This window comes from Pholcus phalangioides, unplaced genomic scaffold (assembly GCF_987345545.1).
Source record: "Pholcus phalangioides strain wild (caught in Gottingen) unplaced genomic scaffold, Ppha-v1.0 ptg000013l_1, whole genome shotgun sequence".
Lineage (NCBI taxonomy): Eukaryota > Metazoa > Arthropoda > Arachnida > Araneae > Pholcidae > Pholcus > Pholcus phalangioides.
Window position 1 is genome coordinate 5,916,684 of NW_028301606.1, and position 19,907 is coordinate 5,936,590.

General features: G+C 37.7%; 1 protein-coding gene across 1 annotated transcript in view; it reads left to right on the forward strand.

The window, feature by feature from the left end:
- The window catches only part of LOC149078498 (dynein axonemal heavy chain 5-like), a 146,803-nt gene that overhangs the window by 118,672 nt on the left and 8,224 nt on the right, over positions 1–19,907 (forward strand). The window contains exons 69-72 of the mRNA XM_089241005.1: positions 1,301–1,530; positions 2,765–3,037; positions 3,149–3,414; positions 6,441–6,594. Coding sequence (XP_089097131.1) covers positions 1,301–1,530; positions 2,765–3,037; positions 3,149–3,414; positions 6,441–6,594 — 923 coding nt within the window. The remainder of the gene's footprint in view (positions 1–1,300; positions 1,531–2,764; positions 3,038–3,148; positions 3,415–6,440; positions 6,595–19,907) is intronic.

A 19,907-nucleotide genomic window follows, 5' to 3' on the forward strand; every position in this document is an offset into this window, starting at 1 on the left:
TACTATTTCTTTGATATATCGCCTTTCGAAGCGCTGTTTTCATATGATCCCACTGGAGATAATTAAGGACAAATTAAAAAAAAATAATAAATTTTGTTTTTATTACAAATATAAATTCGAGAAATTATTATTTTATGCCTACAATATGTAAATCTTTCTAGTCGAAGATGCCCATTTTGATATTAATCTCTTTAACTTGTTAAAAAGTTGGTCTGACCTTATGTGTAATTGCATGTGCCTGTAACGAATGTAAAGTTACCCCAATTCTTAAACATCTCAATGATTCTATAACCTCCTACCAATAATGATTTGATAACTTATCAGCCACAGTTAAAAAATTCAATCAAGATTGTAAGATGTAACCACAAAGCACTGTAAAGAAACTTTTGAGTTGTTTTCATGAAATCTGAGGACACAAGTTATTATAAAAGTAGGCGTAACAAAAGACGAGATCTTTTGAGAGACTTGAGCACAATTTTCAATCATGGAGGGTCACTCTTGAGGCTGGAACTGGAATGAATCATCTCTTTATTTCATACACAGCGGCTATGGCGTCGTGTAAAATAAAATAAAAAATGAGAGTATGCACCCAAGTCACACCCCTCATTACGCTACAGGGCGCGGTTGCCCAGGTCGAGAAGATGCTCGCCTAAAGTACCAAAGGATGTGTAGAGGTATCGCGAGTTGGATGCTCGGTTTTGTCCTTGTCAGAAACTTTCCTGACGCCGGGGTACAACAGCAACGGCGGTACGACAAAACAAAAAGATTACTACAGGCAAGAATCCCACACCGAGGGGTTAGCGCACCAACCTCTCGGTGAGTATAAAAGCTGTTGTTCGGAATCGGAAATAAATTGTAGGTCCCTTTCTAATTCGTCCTCGTGTGCAGAAAATGACTGTGGTCGACAAAAATGCTCATTACGGTACAACAGTAATTCAGTGACAGATAGCAAGTCAAAAACAATAACCTTACGTTGAATAAAAAAACGGAAACCAGAACGAACAACTAAATTTTTGTGCAATTATTTTCCCATACATATTATTTAGTAATGTCCCGTTATTATACGACATTTCCGATTAATCACGGTAGGAAAATTAATCGTAGAAAACGAGTAATTAGTTCCAAATTCGTATTTTACCTTTGGTCAGTCTTTTTTTTTCTGGGAAAAATGTAAGGTTTTCGAATTTGTGCGCGCCATCTAACACTGAATTAATTCATATTTATCAAGATAAGGGGCTAACTAATAACTAATTTACATTGATTTATTTTCAATTAACTTACAAGTCCTCGCGCATTGCAGATTTCGCTGCGGTTTCTATGGGACAGGGTCAAGAGGTGCACGCTAGAAAAGCCGTCCTGAACGCGATGACGGCGGGTCATTGGGCCATGCTGCAAAACTGTCATCTTAGTCTGGACTTTTGCGTAGAAATCTTGGAAATTTTCTCATCGCCGCCCATCACAGTCAAGGAATCGTTCAGGTTATGGATTACCACGGAAGAACACGAACAGTTTCCAATGAGCTTACTACAGGTAATGTTTAAAATTTTAACATACCGTGAATTAATATATTTTCTTTTCAAATTATCGACTTTGAATAAGAAACCTTATTTCCATATACATTGAAACCTGGATATAACAATATAAACAACAAGAAAAAATAGTGTTGTAAAGGGGTATTATATCTCAAGGATTATCGTCAGGCGACGCCAAAATATGCTGTTTTTGGTATCTCTTCTGAAATGGCATTGTTTCTACTATCATGAAATGCATTTATGAGTATTTCATGCGCAGCAAAAACTAATTGATCAGTTGATGGATAAAATTCAGTTAGTTGTTTCATTCTGTAATGTAGTTTACCGCACAGGAGTTAGCTTTACGGCATCTCCATTTCTGACCGCTCCTCCAACTCATGACCAAATTGATCAATTTGTTGTAAATAATTGCAGGTACCTTTATAATAAAATATTTGAGAAATTTAAAAAAAATGAATATTAATTTGGCGTGTTTTCTTCGTAATTATAATAATTACTAAACTTTCCAATATTAACCTTTTTTAATTAATATAAATTAATATAATTTAATTAAAATAATTATTAATTATGATTTAGGGGAAACAACATGTGTCAGGTGACAAAAAAAAATTAAGAAAAAATGTTTTTTTGATATTTAAAAAAAATAAAGTTATTTCTGCACATATGGTCATGGGAAAAAAATTTCCAGATCGCAAAGCCGGATAAAATTTCCAAAAATTTCATAATTGAAAAATCATAAAAAATTGAATTTCTTTGTGAACAAATTTTAAAAAACCCTATGGCACTCATTAGATCTTCCAATTTCAAAGAAAATGTTAATTTCATACAAAACTTTGTGTGAAAATTAATTGAAAAACAATTTTAAAACAAAGCATTGCGCAAAACAAAATCAACGTCAGTCAAACATGGATTACGCTTTTAAAGGGTAGATAATGCTATAGTACTGATGTTATTAGACTCTCTTAAAAGAACAAAAACTGTTTGGGGGAATTTCAAAACATATTGAAAGCAGAGATATCGTTTTATCAGTTTCGAAATGCCCTCAAAAAATATCATTATAAAAGGATTTATCGCGGTAAAAGATGTCGTATCGAGAGAAGTTAAACCTTAGACTACAGGCAATTCCGAATAGGATTTGAAAAAATATCATTGCATAGGGTTTTATCGTTGTATTGACCATCGTTGTAGCGAGGTTTCACTGCATATAATTAATTTTGTCTAATTCATCCAAGATATCCTTGAGATTCACGAACGAACCACCTCAAGGTATAAAGCCGAGCCTGAAACGTACCTTCTCGAGTTTTCCCGATGATATATTGGAGTACAGTGGCGCTACGCAGTGGCGACGGTTGCTGTACACGTTGGCTTTCTTCCACACCATCCTCCAGGAGCGTAAAAAGTTCGGCCCTCTCGGCTGGAATGTTCCCTACGACTTCGACCAGGCTGATCTCATGGCTTCCGTGAGGTTCCTGCAGAAGCATCTGGACGACTTGGATGACAAGAAGGTTATGGACTACGCATCACTTATATAACAATTATTATAGTATTTTTGTTGTTGTTCTCAACTTCTCGCGTGATGCGTAAAATATCGAGGATGCGTTGTTTTCTCTCTGTAGGGTATATGCTGGGGAACGATTCGCTTCATGCTGAACGAGATCCATTATGGCGGTCGCGTCACCGACGAGTACGACAAGCGACTGCTGACGGCCTACTGCGACGAAGTATTCACAGAGAGGGTCATATATGCCGACAGACTGTTCCACCACGAATACGGGATTCCAGAGCTGTATTCGTTGCAGCACTACGTCGACTACATCCAGCATCAACTGCCGGAAAATGATAATTCGGAGGTATTTGGCTTGCACAGGAATGCCGAAATCACGTACGTATCTCATTTATATTACAGTATTAGCTAATTCTCTGTCGTGAATAAAAAGAAATATTCTTAACAATGATAAACTACGGAAAGACGTGAGGATTGAAACAATAGTGAAAATATTAATTATTCAGTGATTATATGGATGGGTCAGCCATTTTGTCTCCAAGAGAAGCCTATTACGTATATTCATGTGAATTTCTGAAATTATCGGAAAATACGCAATCACGGATAATTTAGCCCCGATAGTTTCCTCAAAACCCCTTAAAGACCAGGAACGAGATGGCCTTGTGTAGTGTGGAGGAATAATACCATCGAGCACTTTCTCACTTCTTTTGGGATTCTTCATTGATAACCCTGTGTAAAAGAAAATTGCCGATTCTTTCTCTTTTCCTTTATGTTACTATTATATTTTTTATCTTCTCTCCGTCGCTACGACTTGACGATTTAAAAATGTAATATGACATTCACAGGGAAAGGGTTGTTGGGAGAGGGTGAAAGAACGAAACTTGCTATCCTTATCTGTTTTTTTCATTTCCGATGTGTAAACAATGACACCAGTTTTTAAGATTTATTTCTGCCAGTTCAACTGCATATTGCCAAAATTTGTTGGTGAAAGCCTGCTCGTAAATGGGTTAATACTCATAACCATAGGTTCCTTATGGATAATATTCTTTTCACGGTCCAATTGTAGAATTGCAAAATAAAAGAGTTGAACAAAATATAAATAAATTACTTGAAAAGTTTTAATCAAATTAATGCACAAACGCACCTCTGCACCGTTGGTAGACTACAACACAGTACTACTGTTATCATTTGGCAAAGCATGCACTTGTGGTGAAAGATCTCGATAGGAGCATGAAACTTTGTTTTAGTTCTTTTTCAGTCCAGTAGATCGCATTGTTATCGCATCACATTAACTGTACTGGACAATGTCCTCCATCGTACGAGAACATTCTCGCTGTTAGCCGTAGCTGGCTGTAGTTTCTGCTGCCGTTAATGGAAGACACCGATATTTTCGGGGGACCACGAGTAAAAGTGGGGTTCCATCGTTGCAGAATATCGGTAGTAGAATACATTATTCTGTAATATAATTAGGAAAATCGATTGTTTTGTAATATCACGAGGAAAATCCATTGTTGCAGAATGTCATCAGAAAAAAAAACTTTATATCGATACAATATATGTGTGTTATCGGATACGATCCTCATAAAATGCGTAGTTTTAAGAACCTTCCATTGAGAGAAAACAATATTTAGAGCTAAACATCGCTGATTATTATCAAGTATCGAAATTTCACTGAGTACAAATAATATCGCTAGAATAATGCACATTCGTACGGATGTCATCAAATACCATTTTTCAGAATTCATTGTTGTTCCACATTGTTCATTATCGCCGCAACGACTTATTTTTTTGACATCTTTACACGGACATTAAAATAAGAATTTAAAAAAAAAATCGTATAATTAAACGAGCTTATAGTTCAAATTCGTACATCACCCCACAGATCAGATTTCATACAACAACGACTGAACCGAGATCCCTGTAAACAATACAAAAAAGTAATAATAACCATGATAACAATAACAGTAATATAAGCCATAAAATAATAATTTTCGATACATTCCAAAAAAAAAACTCATTTCCTAAACCACATAATGTTAATAATAATTAAATCCCAGCTCATTAATATCCATACATTTTCACAAATATATAAACGATTCCAAAAAAAAACAATTATACCATTAATAATAAGCGAATAAACGTATTAAAAGCGAAAAAAAAGCCTATTGTTACTATATACAAATCCTTTCCAAAAAACAATTCTTTATAGTGAAATTTCCAAATCATTTCCCGCTTTTAATAGAATCCTCAAAGTAACTGGAAAATTTCTAGCATCAAAAACAAAGTAAATAAATTAAATAAATAAACAGCTACAAAAACAGGAGAAAAAAAAAAGGAAATAAATACTGGATATACATGTAATAATAGAAAAAAAATAGAACAATAAAAATAAGAAACTCATTCCGAGCCATTAAACTTGCTTTTCCCATGGCATTATTTTCCCAATAAAATACCATTTCGATAGTATTTATTTCTCTTAGCGTCTTTTATATAAAGGAAACATTTACCCTGTGTATTTTCATGCGGTCATTAGGCCTTCTCCAAAAAATATATATACTGTATGTATTTTTTTTTGGGGGTTATTTTTATCCTTTTGATGCTGACAGGTTATGCCCCAAGAGAACTATTTATTGAAGTCACTATTTTCTATTACCTTCCGTTAGTGTATTTTTATATAAATAGTGTCATTTTTTTGGAAAAATAAGAGCCACGACTTTGAGAGGGAGAGTATAAAATACGATTCCATGACATGTCTTGCTATTCTATATCATCTTAAAAACGTCTTCCCGATCCATAAAGTCTATTCTGTTTGAATTTTGAGGGGTTTTTTGTGTATTTTTTCTGAAGGAATTTGTGATTTTATTTTTGATAGAGCAACACTCGTGTTGGGGGTTATACAGGGTGTCCCATAAGTCCTGATGAAGCCTTTATCTCATCAAATGTTTGTGGTAGAGGATCGATTTCAATTTGGAAACTGCTCAAAATGTGTCAAGAAAGTCATCCTGTACCAGTTCTGAGAGTGAAAATACTGTGCGCAACAAAATAAAAAAAAAAAATATATATATTTTTTATTTTATTTTGTAGACACTGCCCTTAAAAATCATATTAGGAAGTTGTTGCCCTGTGTCTCCTGAGGAAACAAAAAAAATTCCATGTTTCCGAATGTAATTACGGGAAATAGACATTCCTGTAATTTCACTGAATTTATCAATTTCGCAAATTACATTCAAAAATATCAATTCCTTGAGTTTTTATGAACTTCAAAGTATTTACAAATTCATGGGAAATCCTAAGACACCCTGTAAATGACACACACCCCCTTTAATGAGATTGATTCCAGAATTTTTTGTGGTATCGTTGGAGTTTTGGATATCCGGATTATGAGCCAAATCAATATATTTTAGGTATCAAAGGGATTATGTGGAGACTATGCTAGATTCAATGGTAGTGATACCTCCGATGTCCTCGTTAGGAAATGACAACGTGGAGCAACATGTCCTATCGAAGATGGTTTCAGAAATGTTGCAAAACTTACCGGAAGACTTCGACGATATTCACGTGAGTGAATCCCAATTTCATGTATTTTTCTCATTGAAATACTCGTATAGTAACCTCTAAAATCTTGTGTGTGTGTGTGTGTGATCAACGTTGTTTCTTTAAAATACATTTTTACGCACTGCGATTACAAGTTAGCCTTCATTTTCTCACACTTCCTCACTTTCAGCACAATAATTGTAAATTTATTTGAAAATTGATTATATTCTTGTAAGTAAATCAGGAATCTCAATTCCCGTATTTTTTTCGATGAAACATTAAAACATTAATAATGAAAGTCTAAGTTTTTATTTGCACCCAATGTGAATATTACTAGTATCAGTTGCATGCAACTGAATAATTTCTCATTGAATTAGGGCAGTGGTGCACAACGTTTTCAGTCCACGGACCAGATATGCGGCATGTAAGCTGTCCACAGGCTAGAAACTTGTATATACAGGGTGTCCTGTAAGTGCTGATGCACCCTTCATCTCATCAACCACCTGGCGTAGAGATGATTCAAATTTAAAAAAAAAATGCTCAAAAAGTGTTTGAAAGTTACCCGGCACCAGTTTTTGAGAGTGAAAATACAGGGTGTAACAAAATAAAAAAAAAAATCTAAATTTTTATACCGTCCCCCTGTACTCTAACTTCCAATTAGAAACTTGCCTGTCTTTTCTGAGCTCAACAAAAAAGAAATCCCATGTTTTTAACTACAATATTCATTGAGATATTTTCATTCAAAAATGAGAAAAGTTGAGAAATGGCAGCAAAAACGCACGGATAACGCTCCTTTCCCTCATTTATGCTGTCCTTGCCCAACTTTTCTCCGATTTTTGTATTCGAATATACCTGCGAATATTGTAGTTAAATCATGTTGGACCCAGAAAAAAGACAGGGCAACAAGTGTCTAATTGGAAGTTGGAGGACAAAGTGACCATATAATATTTTTTGGGACACACTGTATGTGCACTCTCAAAACTGGTACAGAGTACGTTTTAAACGCATTTTGAGCATTTTTAAATTGAATTCATATCTCTACGATAGACGGTTGATGAGACAAAGGCCTCATTAGCACTTACAAGACACCCTGAATATAGGGAAGTTACCATATGGCCTATATTTTACGGGACATTCCTATAATTTTGGCCTTTTCTTATAAAATGTCTCGCTATATCTCTTATTTTCAACAAGACTTACTTAAATTTCTGGAAATCAAGAATTAAAATTATTCCCATGACTTATGAATTATATTATGATAATTATATGATCTATCATAATTAATTATAGTCAAAAAGTACATATATATACATCTCACATTTTTTTCATCTCGTTTTTTTTTGGTGAATTACATTTTTACCAATTGTGACTTGTATTGACCCTCTATTTCCCACCATTGGCGATTTTTCAGTATTTTTAGCGATAGACGGCGATTTTACTTGCCTTTGAAAAAAAATTTCTGGTTGTAATTAGCAACTTTACTTGCCTTTGACAATTTTTCTCTCTGTAAGGGCAACTTTAGTTGTCTTCGACAATTTCTCTGGCTGTAATTGTCAACTTACCTTCGACAATTTTTCTGGCTGCAATTGGCTTCTTCACTTGCCTAAATCAATTTGTCGGTTGAAATTCGCAACTTCACTTACATTTGAAAATTTTATTGTGATAATTGGCGATATCCCCGAATGAATCCCAATTTCCCCCCGTATTTTCATGAAGTTAAATATGGCTAAACTACACATTTATCGAGTTGAGCGTATTAACACTTTATACTTTTCTACTGGATCACCTTCCGTGGGCTGGATGAAATTCACTTGAGGTGCCGCATTTGGTTGCGGACCGGAGGATGGACACCCCTGAATTTATGGTCATTACCAAGTCTGTGTGCGAACTATAGGCTGAGAAACACTGGCTTGAAGCAACAAAAATGCACATCCCAATTTACTGGAGACGTTATTCAAGGCATTTCAATGTAACGACATTCTCACTAGAGAGGCCTTACTCATTGTAAACATTTTTTATGCTTAGGATTACAAAAATTTTAGGTAAGTTCTTGAATTACTCTATTGACACGATTGATGATTATTCGATAGAAAACATCGATGGTAAACGTCACCACCAACAAATTGAATCCGAGGGCATAGATGCATAATTCATGAAAAACACAAAACATGAAAATGAACAATCTTATTACAGGGTGATTATAAATTCATGGGAAAAACTTTAAGAGTTAATATAAGACTCCTAAACAAGCATTTTAGGTCGCACAATGTGCGATTGAATTGACAGAAGGTGTTTTTAGATTGTGCACAACAGCACTTTACCAGAAGCAAATATCATATTTTTCTGATAGATTTCCTGCAATAAGTGCAATCAACCATTCGAGAGTGCGGGGTGTTCTAATGTAGCAGGCCTCCTCACGGTGCAATCTAAGCTGGAATTACACTATAAAAGTTCTGTAAAAGTGCTTTTATAAAATTTGAAAAATGCACCCAATAAGCTCATCGGTGTACATTCGAGAGCGAATGTAACCAGTAATCTTATTGGTTGTTTTTCCTAGTTTTGCGAAAGATCTTTTATCAAACTTTTCTAGTGTAATCCCGGCTTGACGCGAATTCTACCAAACGTCGTTACCGTTTGATGACTGTTCGGCGCAGCATAACCTTGACGATCCTAGCACCAATGAAAAACAAACTACGATCTAATCCGAAGGTGCATATGCACCCTCGGATGGTTACTAACACATACCGCAGCGAATCCCTCGGGAAAATATGATACATTTGTCTTTGGTGAGTGCTGTTGAGCTCTCTCTAAAGACACCCTCTACCGCCTTTGATATTGTTATACGACCGCACATTCTATGATCGAAAATGCTTTGTTAGTTGTCTTATATTATCTCTTAAAGTTTGTCCCATGAATTTGGAATCATCCTGTATACCTCAGAGAGAGAGAGAGAGGAAACTGTTTCAAACTCTCTTACCATGATTTATCATGATCGCATTTCCTTAAGAAATACGGGAAAAGCATCACCGATTATTATTACTATGATATTATTATAATTATTGCTCGTCGGGGCACGACTAAGCCTCATCACACGCATATAAAACTTCACAAAAATCTCCATTATCGAACCGAATGTTTCTTGGAAAACAGTAGAAGATTGAACCTAGAACAGGGAAATAACAGAATATATACAAGAAAATGGGTAAGAAAATAATGGTAATAATAAATAAATAAATAAATAAAAAGTAGAAAAGGATCTCTCTCTCTCTCTGTGCTGCAGAAAAGTACAGAACAAAGCTAATGGAAGGTAAACCATCAACCTCATTAGCATATCTTGCGCATAGGGTTTTAATATTTACGACCACGTTAGCTTCGAGATAATTATTATACGCAAATGGGTTGAGATTCGAGCGTTGGTTATACACAGTCGGTGGAAAAGAAGTAGGAAAAGGGTATGTATATGTATGTATGTACGTACTGTGTGTGTGTATATATGTACGTGTATGTACGTTCCAAAGAGAGAGAGAGAGAGGGAGTTGGAATTATTTACAGAAACCTTAACTGTCTGTTCTCGAAAAGCTTCCTCCCTTTGCCATTGCTTTGCTTTTCTACCATCACCATCCCGCCATCCTCTTCTACAGTTCTCTTTCATTTCATATTTATAAAACGCGTTGCCAACCCCGAATTTATGAATTATGGATGAGATGGTTGGTAGAGGAAGTTAGAGAGAGAGAGGGAGAGATGGAGCTTCTCATTTTCAGAATTTTCTGGATAGAAAACCGAAACGCTGGAATTCGGATTGAAGAGGAGGATGGAGCAAAAGAGAGCGAGAGAGAAGATTCGGTCTTGATATTGACAAGAGATCGCCAGCAGGTCTGAATTCCTTAATACATGTATATGAGTAACAAATCGTATTACGCAATCTTATTGCTAATCATCTCTCCCAACGTAAATTAGGGCCTCAGTTGATGATGAGTGTTGCTCGGAATGGGAATTGTTTCCAAGTAAAGAGAGAGAGAGAGAGAGAGAGAGGAGAAACGGACAGAGGGGGGGGGGAGAAATTCATCGCTGATTAATTAATCACCAGTGTATAATTGTTCCTCGCGTACACTAATTGAATATCAAACAAATTCAGTCTTTTCTCCCCCTGCAAAATGCGTTTATGGCACGTCCCCAACACGTTTTTCTTCACCCTCTTCGGTGCATTGTTTGTTACTGTTATTAAGTTTGTTTTATTGTTGAGATGTAATGAGTTGTATTGGACATGGAATGAGTCATGAATAAATTACAGGTGAGAGCAAAAAAAGGGGGGATATGATCCCTTGAGACGTGGGGGAGACTGTTACATGTCAGAAGAGTTTTGAATTGTTATTGTTTTCTATTTATGTGTAAAAGCTCTGTGATATATGTAATTCGATTAGTGTTGTCCAAAATGTTTCAAAGATGTCTCATTAGCGTCTCTAATGTGTAGTTGACATTGCTGGGGATGTCTTACATTGTTACTTGTCTAGATTCCATCGAAAATAACGCAAACGTATTAGTTTATTATCTAAGATATTATCAACCTTTTGGCGAGCGCGGGTCACTTTATTCGTTTGAAAACGGTTAACGGGCCATTTAAGTGATATGGGAAATGTGTCGCGTGTCGTTTTAGTGATCTGGAAATGTGAAGTGGGTCACTTCAATGATCTGGAAATGTGTCGTGGGTCACTTAAGTGATCTAAAATACGGGTTTCCAACTGGTGTTCCGTGACAGTTTTGTTGGGGTTCCGCATGATCAAACGCCACGGAACCATTAAAAACCCCGGATCTCGGAGAACTTGTAAAGAAGAAAACTTTCTCATATTCTCGCAAAACTGTTCTTTGTTTTGAATTTAATGACGTAGCGTCGTTTAAAAAAATCCAGACCACTCTGAGAACAAATCTAAACTGATGGAATGTGGAAGCATGTGAGTGACTGAAACAGTGTCCAAGTATGTGAGTGACCAAAAGAATGACCTGGCGAGCAAGTAACGAAAACAGTGACCTAGAGGGTGTGAAAGCATGTGAATGAACGACCGAAAGATAGTGAAGCAGAAACATATTTACGGTGTGGGAGAAGGGGGAGGCTAAGGAGGCTATAGTCCGGGTTGGCTAATATGGAGGAATGAGTAGTAAAGAAAGGTGGCCTAGAATGGATAAGTGGCCATTTTTTTGTAAAAAATTTGTCTAGTCCACAGGCCACAAAACGGTAATTCCACCTCGGAAGGTTGGCTCCGGGTGAAGCCGTCATCTGAGGGCACTAAAATTATGTGGTTCTTGTCAGTTGCTCGAATTTCCACGGGGGAAAAATGAGGCATTTCCGAAGCGACACATGCTATTTATCATAGCATCTGATCCCATTGTCGTGGGATGACCCTATGCACCAGAGTAGGCCCTTCGAGCAGTGCTTGGCGAGCCCATGTGTTAAAACAGCCGTGGAGTAGTTTATTAAAGAATCGGGCAATATCTTCCTTCATCAATTCAGAAGCAAACAAAATGAGTGAAATAACACTCAATGCTTGATGATTAATAAATACCCTTCGTTATATAGAAAGCGCCGAAAATGTGGTTACAATAACTCAATTAGATGACAGGGATCCAACCTCTTGAGTCCCAACCATGAGTTCAATTGGGCACGCCACGGACCCATGCCCCCTTCCCCATCCTGCAGTAGGGCCCCCTTAACTGAGATATATGGTGGGCGGACAGGTTAGACGGGCCTCGGGCTGGAGCCCTGCTACCCCCCTTGTAGAGACCATGCGTTGACCTCAGTTTAGTAGGTGGTCCACGATAACATGTAGCAGAATGATTTTATGAGAATAAATATGTATATTAAGAGCAAAGACATACGCATGGGGGTAAATAGGGGGACCATGCCACCCCCCACTCCTTCGCCGACAAAAAATTTTATTTGTTAAAATAAGCTATTTTAACAAATTTCTGTTGATTTTAATGCTTTTTGAATGGTGATAACTCACAATTTCTTGGGAAGGTAATTTTTGTATCCAAGCTTTTTATGTCCTCCCTATGAAAAGTGTATCCTGCGTACGCCCCTGATCCAGATGTGGTGCCTGAGCCCTCTTTCATTTTTTTAAGGGGGCTATAAAGCTGTTGAGACGGCAGTGGCGATAAATTTTTTTGGAAAGATATTCAAACATTTGTTTGAGTTCAGTATCGAACAGCTTCATTATCACCAAAGGTTCCGTTGAACAGCCTAATATCCATCAAGGGTTCCGCGAGAAACTCTACGGTGGGAACCCTTGATCTGCAAATGCGAAGCAGGTCGCTTAAGTGATATGGAAAAGTGCCGCGGATAACTTAAGTGATCTGGAAATGAGTAAAATTACATCACAGAAATTTTTCACATGCTGAAAACAAAAACAATTTGAAATTCTTCTAATCCCCACGTAACAGAATCTCCCATATTTCTCAAAGGATCATCCCTTTTGTGCTCGTACTTCTAATTAATTCATAACATTCCATGTCGAATATAACTCTTTACAACTCAACAATAAAATAATATTAACAATTTGCAAATCTAAAAAAAAGTAGAGAGAAAGAAATTCATCGTTGATTAATTAATCACCAGTGTATAATTGTTCCTCGCGTACACTAATTGAATATCAAACAGATTCAGTCTTTTCTTCCCCCACCAAAATTCGTTTATAACAAGTCCTCAATATGTTTTTCTTCAAACCCCCCCCCTCCCCCACCCACTTTCCGTACATTGTTTGATGCTATTGTTAAGTTTATTTTATTGTTGAGTTGCAAAATTAGTAGAATCCGACATGTAACGAGGCATGAATAAATTACCGGTACAATAAAAAAGAGGGGGTTGATCTCTTGTGACCTGAGGTATACAGTTACGAATCAGAGAGAATTATTTTTTTCTTGATCTGAAAAATCGCTGTTGTAATGTATGTATTTCGATAAGTAATGTGTGAAATATGTTTTGGTGATGCTTCCTCAGTGTCTCATATATGAAGTTGATATCGCTAGGGATGTCTTCCTTTGCAACAGATACAGAAAATTGGCTGGCATCAGGGCCACAAGATGGCGACGCATATGTAGATCTACATATACGTCCCCATCTGGCGTCCCTGATATCATTTGCGAGCTAATAGCTGAATTTTTCCCACCGTCCATTGCACTGAGCCATTCAGTATATACATACGCTGGGGGGGGGGGGGATTCAGTCTTCATAGCTTAGTTGGTAGAAAACTCATCCGGCAAATGTAAGACCGAGGTTCGAGTCTCCGTGAGGGCAGAGATGAGTTTTCCTTCCCGAAACACCGATATAACTTCATTCAACCAGTTTTGCGTATCTGTTGTATTAACGGTGAGAGTGGCGCGTTTCTACATTCGCCTTCCTTTGTCGCTTGTCTAAATTTCTTCGAAAGAAGGAAGCTAAAGTATTTAGTTTTTTTTATTATAATTCTACAGCAAGGGTGCGGGGTCACTTCATTGGTTTGAAAACAAGTAACGAGTCACTTAAGCGCTGCAGAAATGTGCCGCTAGTCACTTGAGTGACCTGGAAATTAGCCGCGGGTGACGTAAGGGATTTGGAAATGTGAAGCGTGTCACTTAAATCATATAAGTTGCCGTGGCTGACAAACTTTTCGCTCCAGGTGTACACTTCGCTTTAACGGATTTAAAAATGGCTTTTAATGGCTCTTTTTTCAGGATAAGAACCAAAAGAGGTAATTAACTTGAAGAAGTACACATATGTGTACCAAACTCCAATGGCCCTGTGAAAGATATCAAACAAAATTAGTTAAATAATAATTTTTTTTTCTTTTAACACGCATATTGACATACAAAAAAAAACAAATTAATCAAAAAAAAAATTATAGCCAGTTATGGCTCAGGTATGAAGAAGATGACAGATCAGGAAACGTCAAGCTGGTCAATTTTAAGAGATTTGGAAATGTGCCGCTGCTCGATTAAATTATATGGAAAAGTGCGAGAATAATATAATTCATCAACTCCAAATTAACACAAATATTTGGTATTATTTCAAATTATCATTGCTTCTAATTATTTATCAATTAAAAGTTTCCATTAATTTTTCTGTTGATTGACCCGGTCCTTTTGTCAGGACCGTTTCAATTTTGAGCCAGGTCCGCCTAGACGATGCCCACGTTAGCTCTGGTGTCATTCTACATGGAATTCCATTTATTTCACCTCTCTCGTACAGTCCCTGGTCTTCACCATGCAGCTGCGAGAAGTGGTACACTCGGCATGGCGCATCTCCCGTACCTGCAGTCGCGACTAAGCGTTCACGCAGAAAGTGGTCTTTTTCAGTACTTTTCCAGCTCACCAATAACTTGTCTTTCCAGTTCCCACGATTGTTCCTGGCACTCTTCTGGATCTCCTTTAATTCCGCCGCCGAGTCTTCCGCAACATCACCGCGGACCCATCGCCGTTCTCGTCTCGAAGCTTGATGAGCTGCTATTTTCATGGCGTAGACAAGGGCACTTTTCCCGTTCTTCTACTCGCCCAAGTGCAACGCGTGCTGGATGTCGGGGTCCTTGACGGAGTAGACGAAGCACTGCAGGATCGGTCTATTTCTGATGTCCAGCGGGCAATCGGGATACGCCAAGAGCGGAAGAATTTCAATGTCCATACCCAGTTCTTGCAACGCTTCACCAGTCTTCTGCTGCCTGGTCTTAAGTTGAATTAATTTCTATGAGAGATCTTTTAAGGTGTCAACTATTCTGTCCACTCTGGTTTCATCGATCGACAGCGATGTCTGCCTTCACTCCGGCAATCGATGTGGCGATTTCCTCTTTCTTTCCGGATATTTTTGCTTTGACATCTGAGCTTGTCGACTCGATCTTATCATTCACGGCTGCAACGTCTCTTGAGTTCAGTGATGAACGTGTTAACAGTGGCGGCAGATTTGTTCATCTCTTCTACGATGCCGGATTTTTTCTGGCCCATAATGTTCATCAACTGGTTCAGGTGTTCTCGCATCTCGTCCAGCTTGTCTTAAGTTGAATTTATTTCTTGGGAGAGTTGTTTTACGGTGTCAACTATTCCGTCGTTGCGACTTTACCGTCTACCTCACGAAAAAGAAGAAGCGAGTTGCTTCAGAGTATCAGATTGAAACATCCTCCAGTAGTGACAGCACGTAACGAACGATTCGAGCGGCTGCAGCCGAGGTTGAGCAACGCCATCTGTTATGCATCTCTATGTTGTGAGGTGAGCGAAATTTTTTATGAATCGGTACATGCAGGAACGTGTTGTGTTCTTGTGCATATGCGTTGCCTTAACTTGATGATGTTGTCGAGGATTTGTGTTCCGCAGTTTGAAGTAAAGATGGTAAAGGCGCTACAGTTTTCATGCCATGCGAGTATCATGTTGGAGGGTGGCCTGCTCTCTGCAGAGAATCTTTTTCAAATGGAAGACCGGCTCGCATTGGCCCATTGAAGTTTGAAATTCGCAAAAAACCAGATTCAGCGGTTGACCATCTGCTAATACCCCACCATTCTGCAATGACACGTGCTGCATATGAATCCTGGCGGTACCAGAATAAACGGAATGAGCATAATCTATGATTGTTTCAATCGTGATTTCTTTGCATATAGGTATATGCCTATTTCTTATGAATCAGGGGGATCTGGTGAAACTTCGGAGTCCGTTTTGGTAACGTTCAAGAGCAATAATACATTTCACGCCACTTAATCTGATTATATCGGGATTCGGGGTTTCTGATAACAATAACCAATTGATAATTATATGCAAAAAATCCTGGTTGTGTGTATGGTGACCATATGTCCCTTTTGGTTGAACGGGGAAGATGGTAACAGGACGTTAGAGCCTACGTGAAACATTATCAGAGAAAAAAAAATGATGATTGAGGAAAACTGTCCATCTCGTCTGTGAGAGAATGTGTTTGGTTACAGATGATATTGTTGTGACGTTGTCGTCTGCTTTTTTTTTGTCAGTCTATGTAATTGTCACACGCTTTTCGTTAGTGTAAGTTTGTGAGTGAGACGAGGTAGACGTGTCTTGAGGAGCTGCGAGTTCGTCGTTCTTTATTTTGTGTTTATTAAAGTTTTTTATAATTATTTTTAATTGATATCGACTCGCTGTGCTTAATGGACTTCACAGGACAATTCATGTTTTCTTTCCAACAACAGGTTCCAAAATGTTATAAATAGAACTTTTTTCGATTATTCTAAAACCGATTATTTTTCCCCTTTGAACTAAAATCTTTTTTTTATGCTCCAGGTTCGAACCTCGTTGATGGCACAGTGGTGGTTTTATGCGGTTTTCCAGCTTTGACGCACAAATGCGAGCCGGTCCCCAATTTGAAAAAGTCTCTCAGGTAGACCTACAACACGATACTGATATAACATGAACATTTCAAGCATTTCCATCTTTATTTCAGAAAATGAAAGACGGATGGCAGCATGAACACGAAAACAAGCGCAGCTCGGCAACATAAATACGTTAGGGTAACATATACACTCAGAATACTGTACACATTCCGGCATGTACTGATTCGTTAGAAATTCCGTAGAGGAACGTGTACGACGCGCATGTACGGTTAAGTAGTAGTAGTACGTTACATAGGTTCCCTTGTGAGAGTCTTCTAGCCGTGGAGCTGTAAATGTGGTTAGTTAAAAGAAACTGGCCAAGAACTGAGTAAAAAAGTACTTTTTATTTTACCTTTACGCATTCTACCATTGACAAAAACCAGTGCTACATGTGTGGATCATAAGAGCTAATTATGGCCCAATATGGACATTTTGAACACAGTACGGAAATTTTTATGAATAAAGGTGCCTTCTAACCTCCTCACGCAAATCGAAAAACTTATAGAACAACTTATAGAGGAAAATGAGTTTGGTTCAACCTTAGTTTCAAAATATGCAAAAAGAAGAAAATTGCTAACATAAACCGAAGTCCTGATCACAATAAACGCATTTTTCCTCATGTTATGATATTGCAGTTCCGTACTTAGTGAAAGTGATAACAATTCACGAATGATAACATTGTCCGAGATTTTAATAAGCGCCGTCTACTGTATTAGGATTTCTAGCATACATAAACAGGCAGGAGCTGCATAAAGTAATGTAGGACGTATGATCAATTTATACAAAATTATATAGTTGTTGATAGAAAGGGCCGCATTACGCCTGCAAATTTTGTTAAAGACCCCTCGCGCTCTTGTTTGGCTTTTTTAATAACTTCGGGACAATGATGGGCAAACGAAAGACATTTGCCGAAAATTACACCAGGGTACTTTATGTGTATCAGATGGATGAATAATTTGGGGGGATATAATGGTGGACGTGTGTAATAATTCATAGATGAATAATGTTTCTTTGCACATTTATAAATGCATCTGGGGAAGCTCAACTTTTTTCAGTTGCCCACATAATAACAGTTCTTGTAGCATTTAATTGGGCCCAACTTCGAAGACACCACTTTTCAAAACACTCTTCTCTTTACCTACGTAAAATCCCTTTATCCCCAATAACATATTCCAAAATTCCTTCCTAAGAAATCAATTAACAAATTAATTAATTCTAAAATATTCCTATCACAAACCATTTTTCCTAATAACTCGAATCACAAAACCATTCGATATCAACACACGAAAATTTTCAATTTCAATACGAATAATTTCTGGTATCTACGTGCATGTTTTCGAGGATATATATACTACGCGTTTTATGACGCATTTCGGATCGTGTTTTGTACATACACAATATGCATATAAATATACGTGTGCATAATATTATCTGTAATAAAACCACTAAACGAACTTTTCGATTCAGTTTTCCAAACAGAGAGTCATGAGTGATGATAAGCACTTAAAATTCCTCGAGATCTTCGTCATCATTAACTTAGCAATTCAAATATTCCAGTTTTCGGAGGGAAAACCAGACAATAACAGAGAAATCTTATTTCTTGTAGAAGGATGAGAGAGGAGTTGTAGAGAGAGGCCTCTCTCTCTCTCTCGAATATCTCCACCAAGCCATAACACATTTCCTCCTTTCAATTCACTTTTCTCCTATAAACTTCACTATTTTCTCCTACTCGTTTCTCACACACACACACACACACACACAACATTCGTAAGTCTCCATCTTCTAGGACGACCCCCAGTTCTCTCCCCCCACCACGTATAGTTTTAAATTGTCCCTTCTGGGGGTTTTAAATTTTCAATAATGGAAGTTATTCCCGAAATGAAAGTACATTAATAAACGCCCGTGGAAAAGAGGAGCGATCGGAGGAGCTTGGGTTTGCCAGGGTGGCCATGTATGTACGTGAGAAACTTAATGTCGGGAAATGGAAAAGGTGGCTGAAGTGGTGGGTTTTGGGACGATGTTAGTAATGGAAGAAGATAGTCCATTTGGAGTGTGCACACATACACATGCATACGAGCTTCCCTCCGTCACCATGTAAATGGAATATGCTTGTATAAGGCGAAGGGAAGGCCATTACGGCTCATTAACTTTCGTTTATTCAGTTGCAAATGAGAAGTCGTTCGGAAGGCGATTTATTTTAAACGGGTTTTCCAGAATTTTCCTCTTTCTGGATAGTGGTGGTGGTAGTGGTGGAGCCGCCTTCGGGTCACCTTCCACCTACATATACTTATACGCAGGCATACATACGAGTACTATCAGAGCTGTTCCGGAGTCGAAACAAAAGACTACATACATACTAACTGCATAGATTGATGGAGAAAGATGGAGTTTTAGTTCACACACACACACATCGACAGAGAGTGTGTGTGTGTTCTCTCTCCTCCCCCACAAAATTCAAATAGATGCATCTTAACTTATAAGTAACATTACCGCCCACCCCTTCTTCACGTTGAAATCTTGTAAACGAGACTTGTAGTTCTCTCTGGTTGTATGCGTGAAGCGAGTCTCTGTTTCTTGATTGGATGAATCACTTGCGTGTTTCCACTTGATTTTTTAATGGAGGGACTGGGTATAAATTCACACAAATGGTGGTAGTATCATATTCGAGGCAATCATTGATCTTCTTATTGCAGCGTTTATCAACCTTTTTTTACCCTTGCGGAACCCTTGGAATAATCTACATGCTGAGAGAAGCCATAAAGCAACGCTACATGATCTAGAAAAGCTCTTGAAGTAATATGAGCGTTGCAAATATCTAATAAATCCTTGATATATTGCATTCTTATTCTACCACAGGGCCTTTGAAATGCCGTGCATCTTCAAGAGCAGTGATTCTTAACCTTTTCCCTCATTTTCTTCTTGTGGCCCCCGCCCAATCTAAGGGTTACCAAACACCTCAAAAGGAAGACCTTTTTTACTTATTGAACTAAA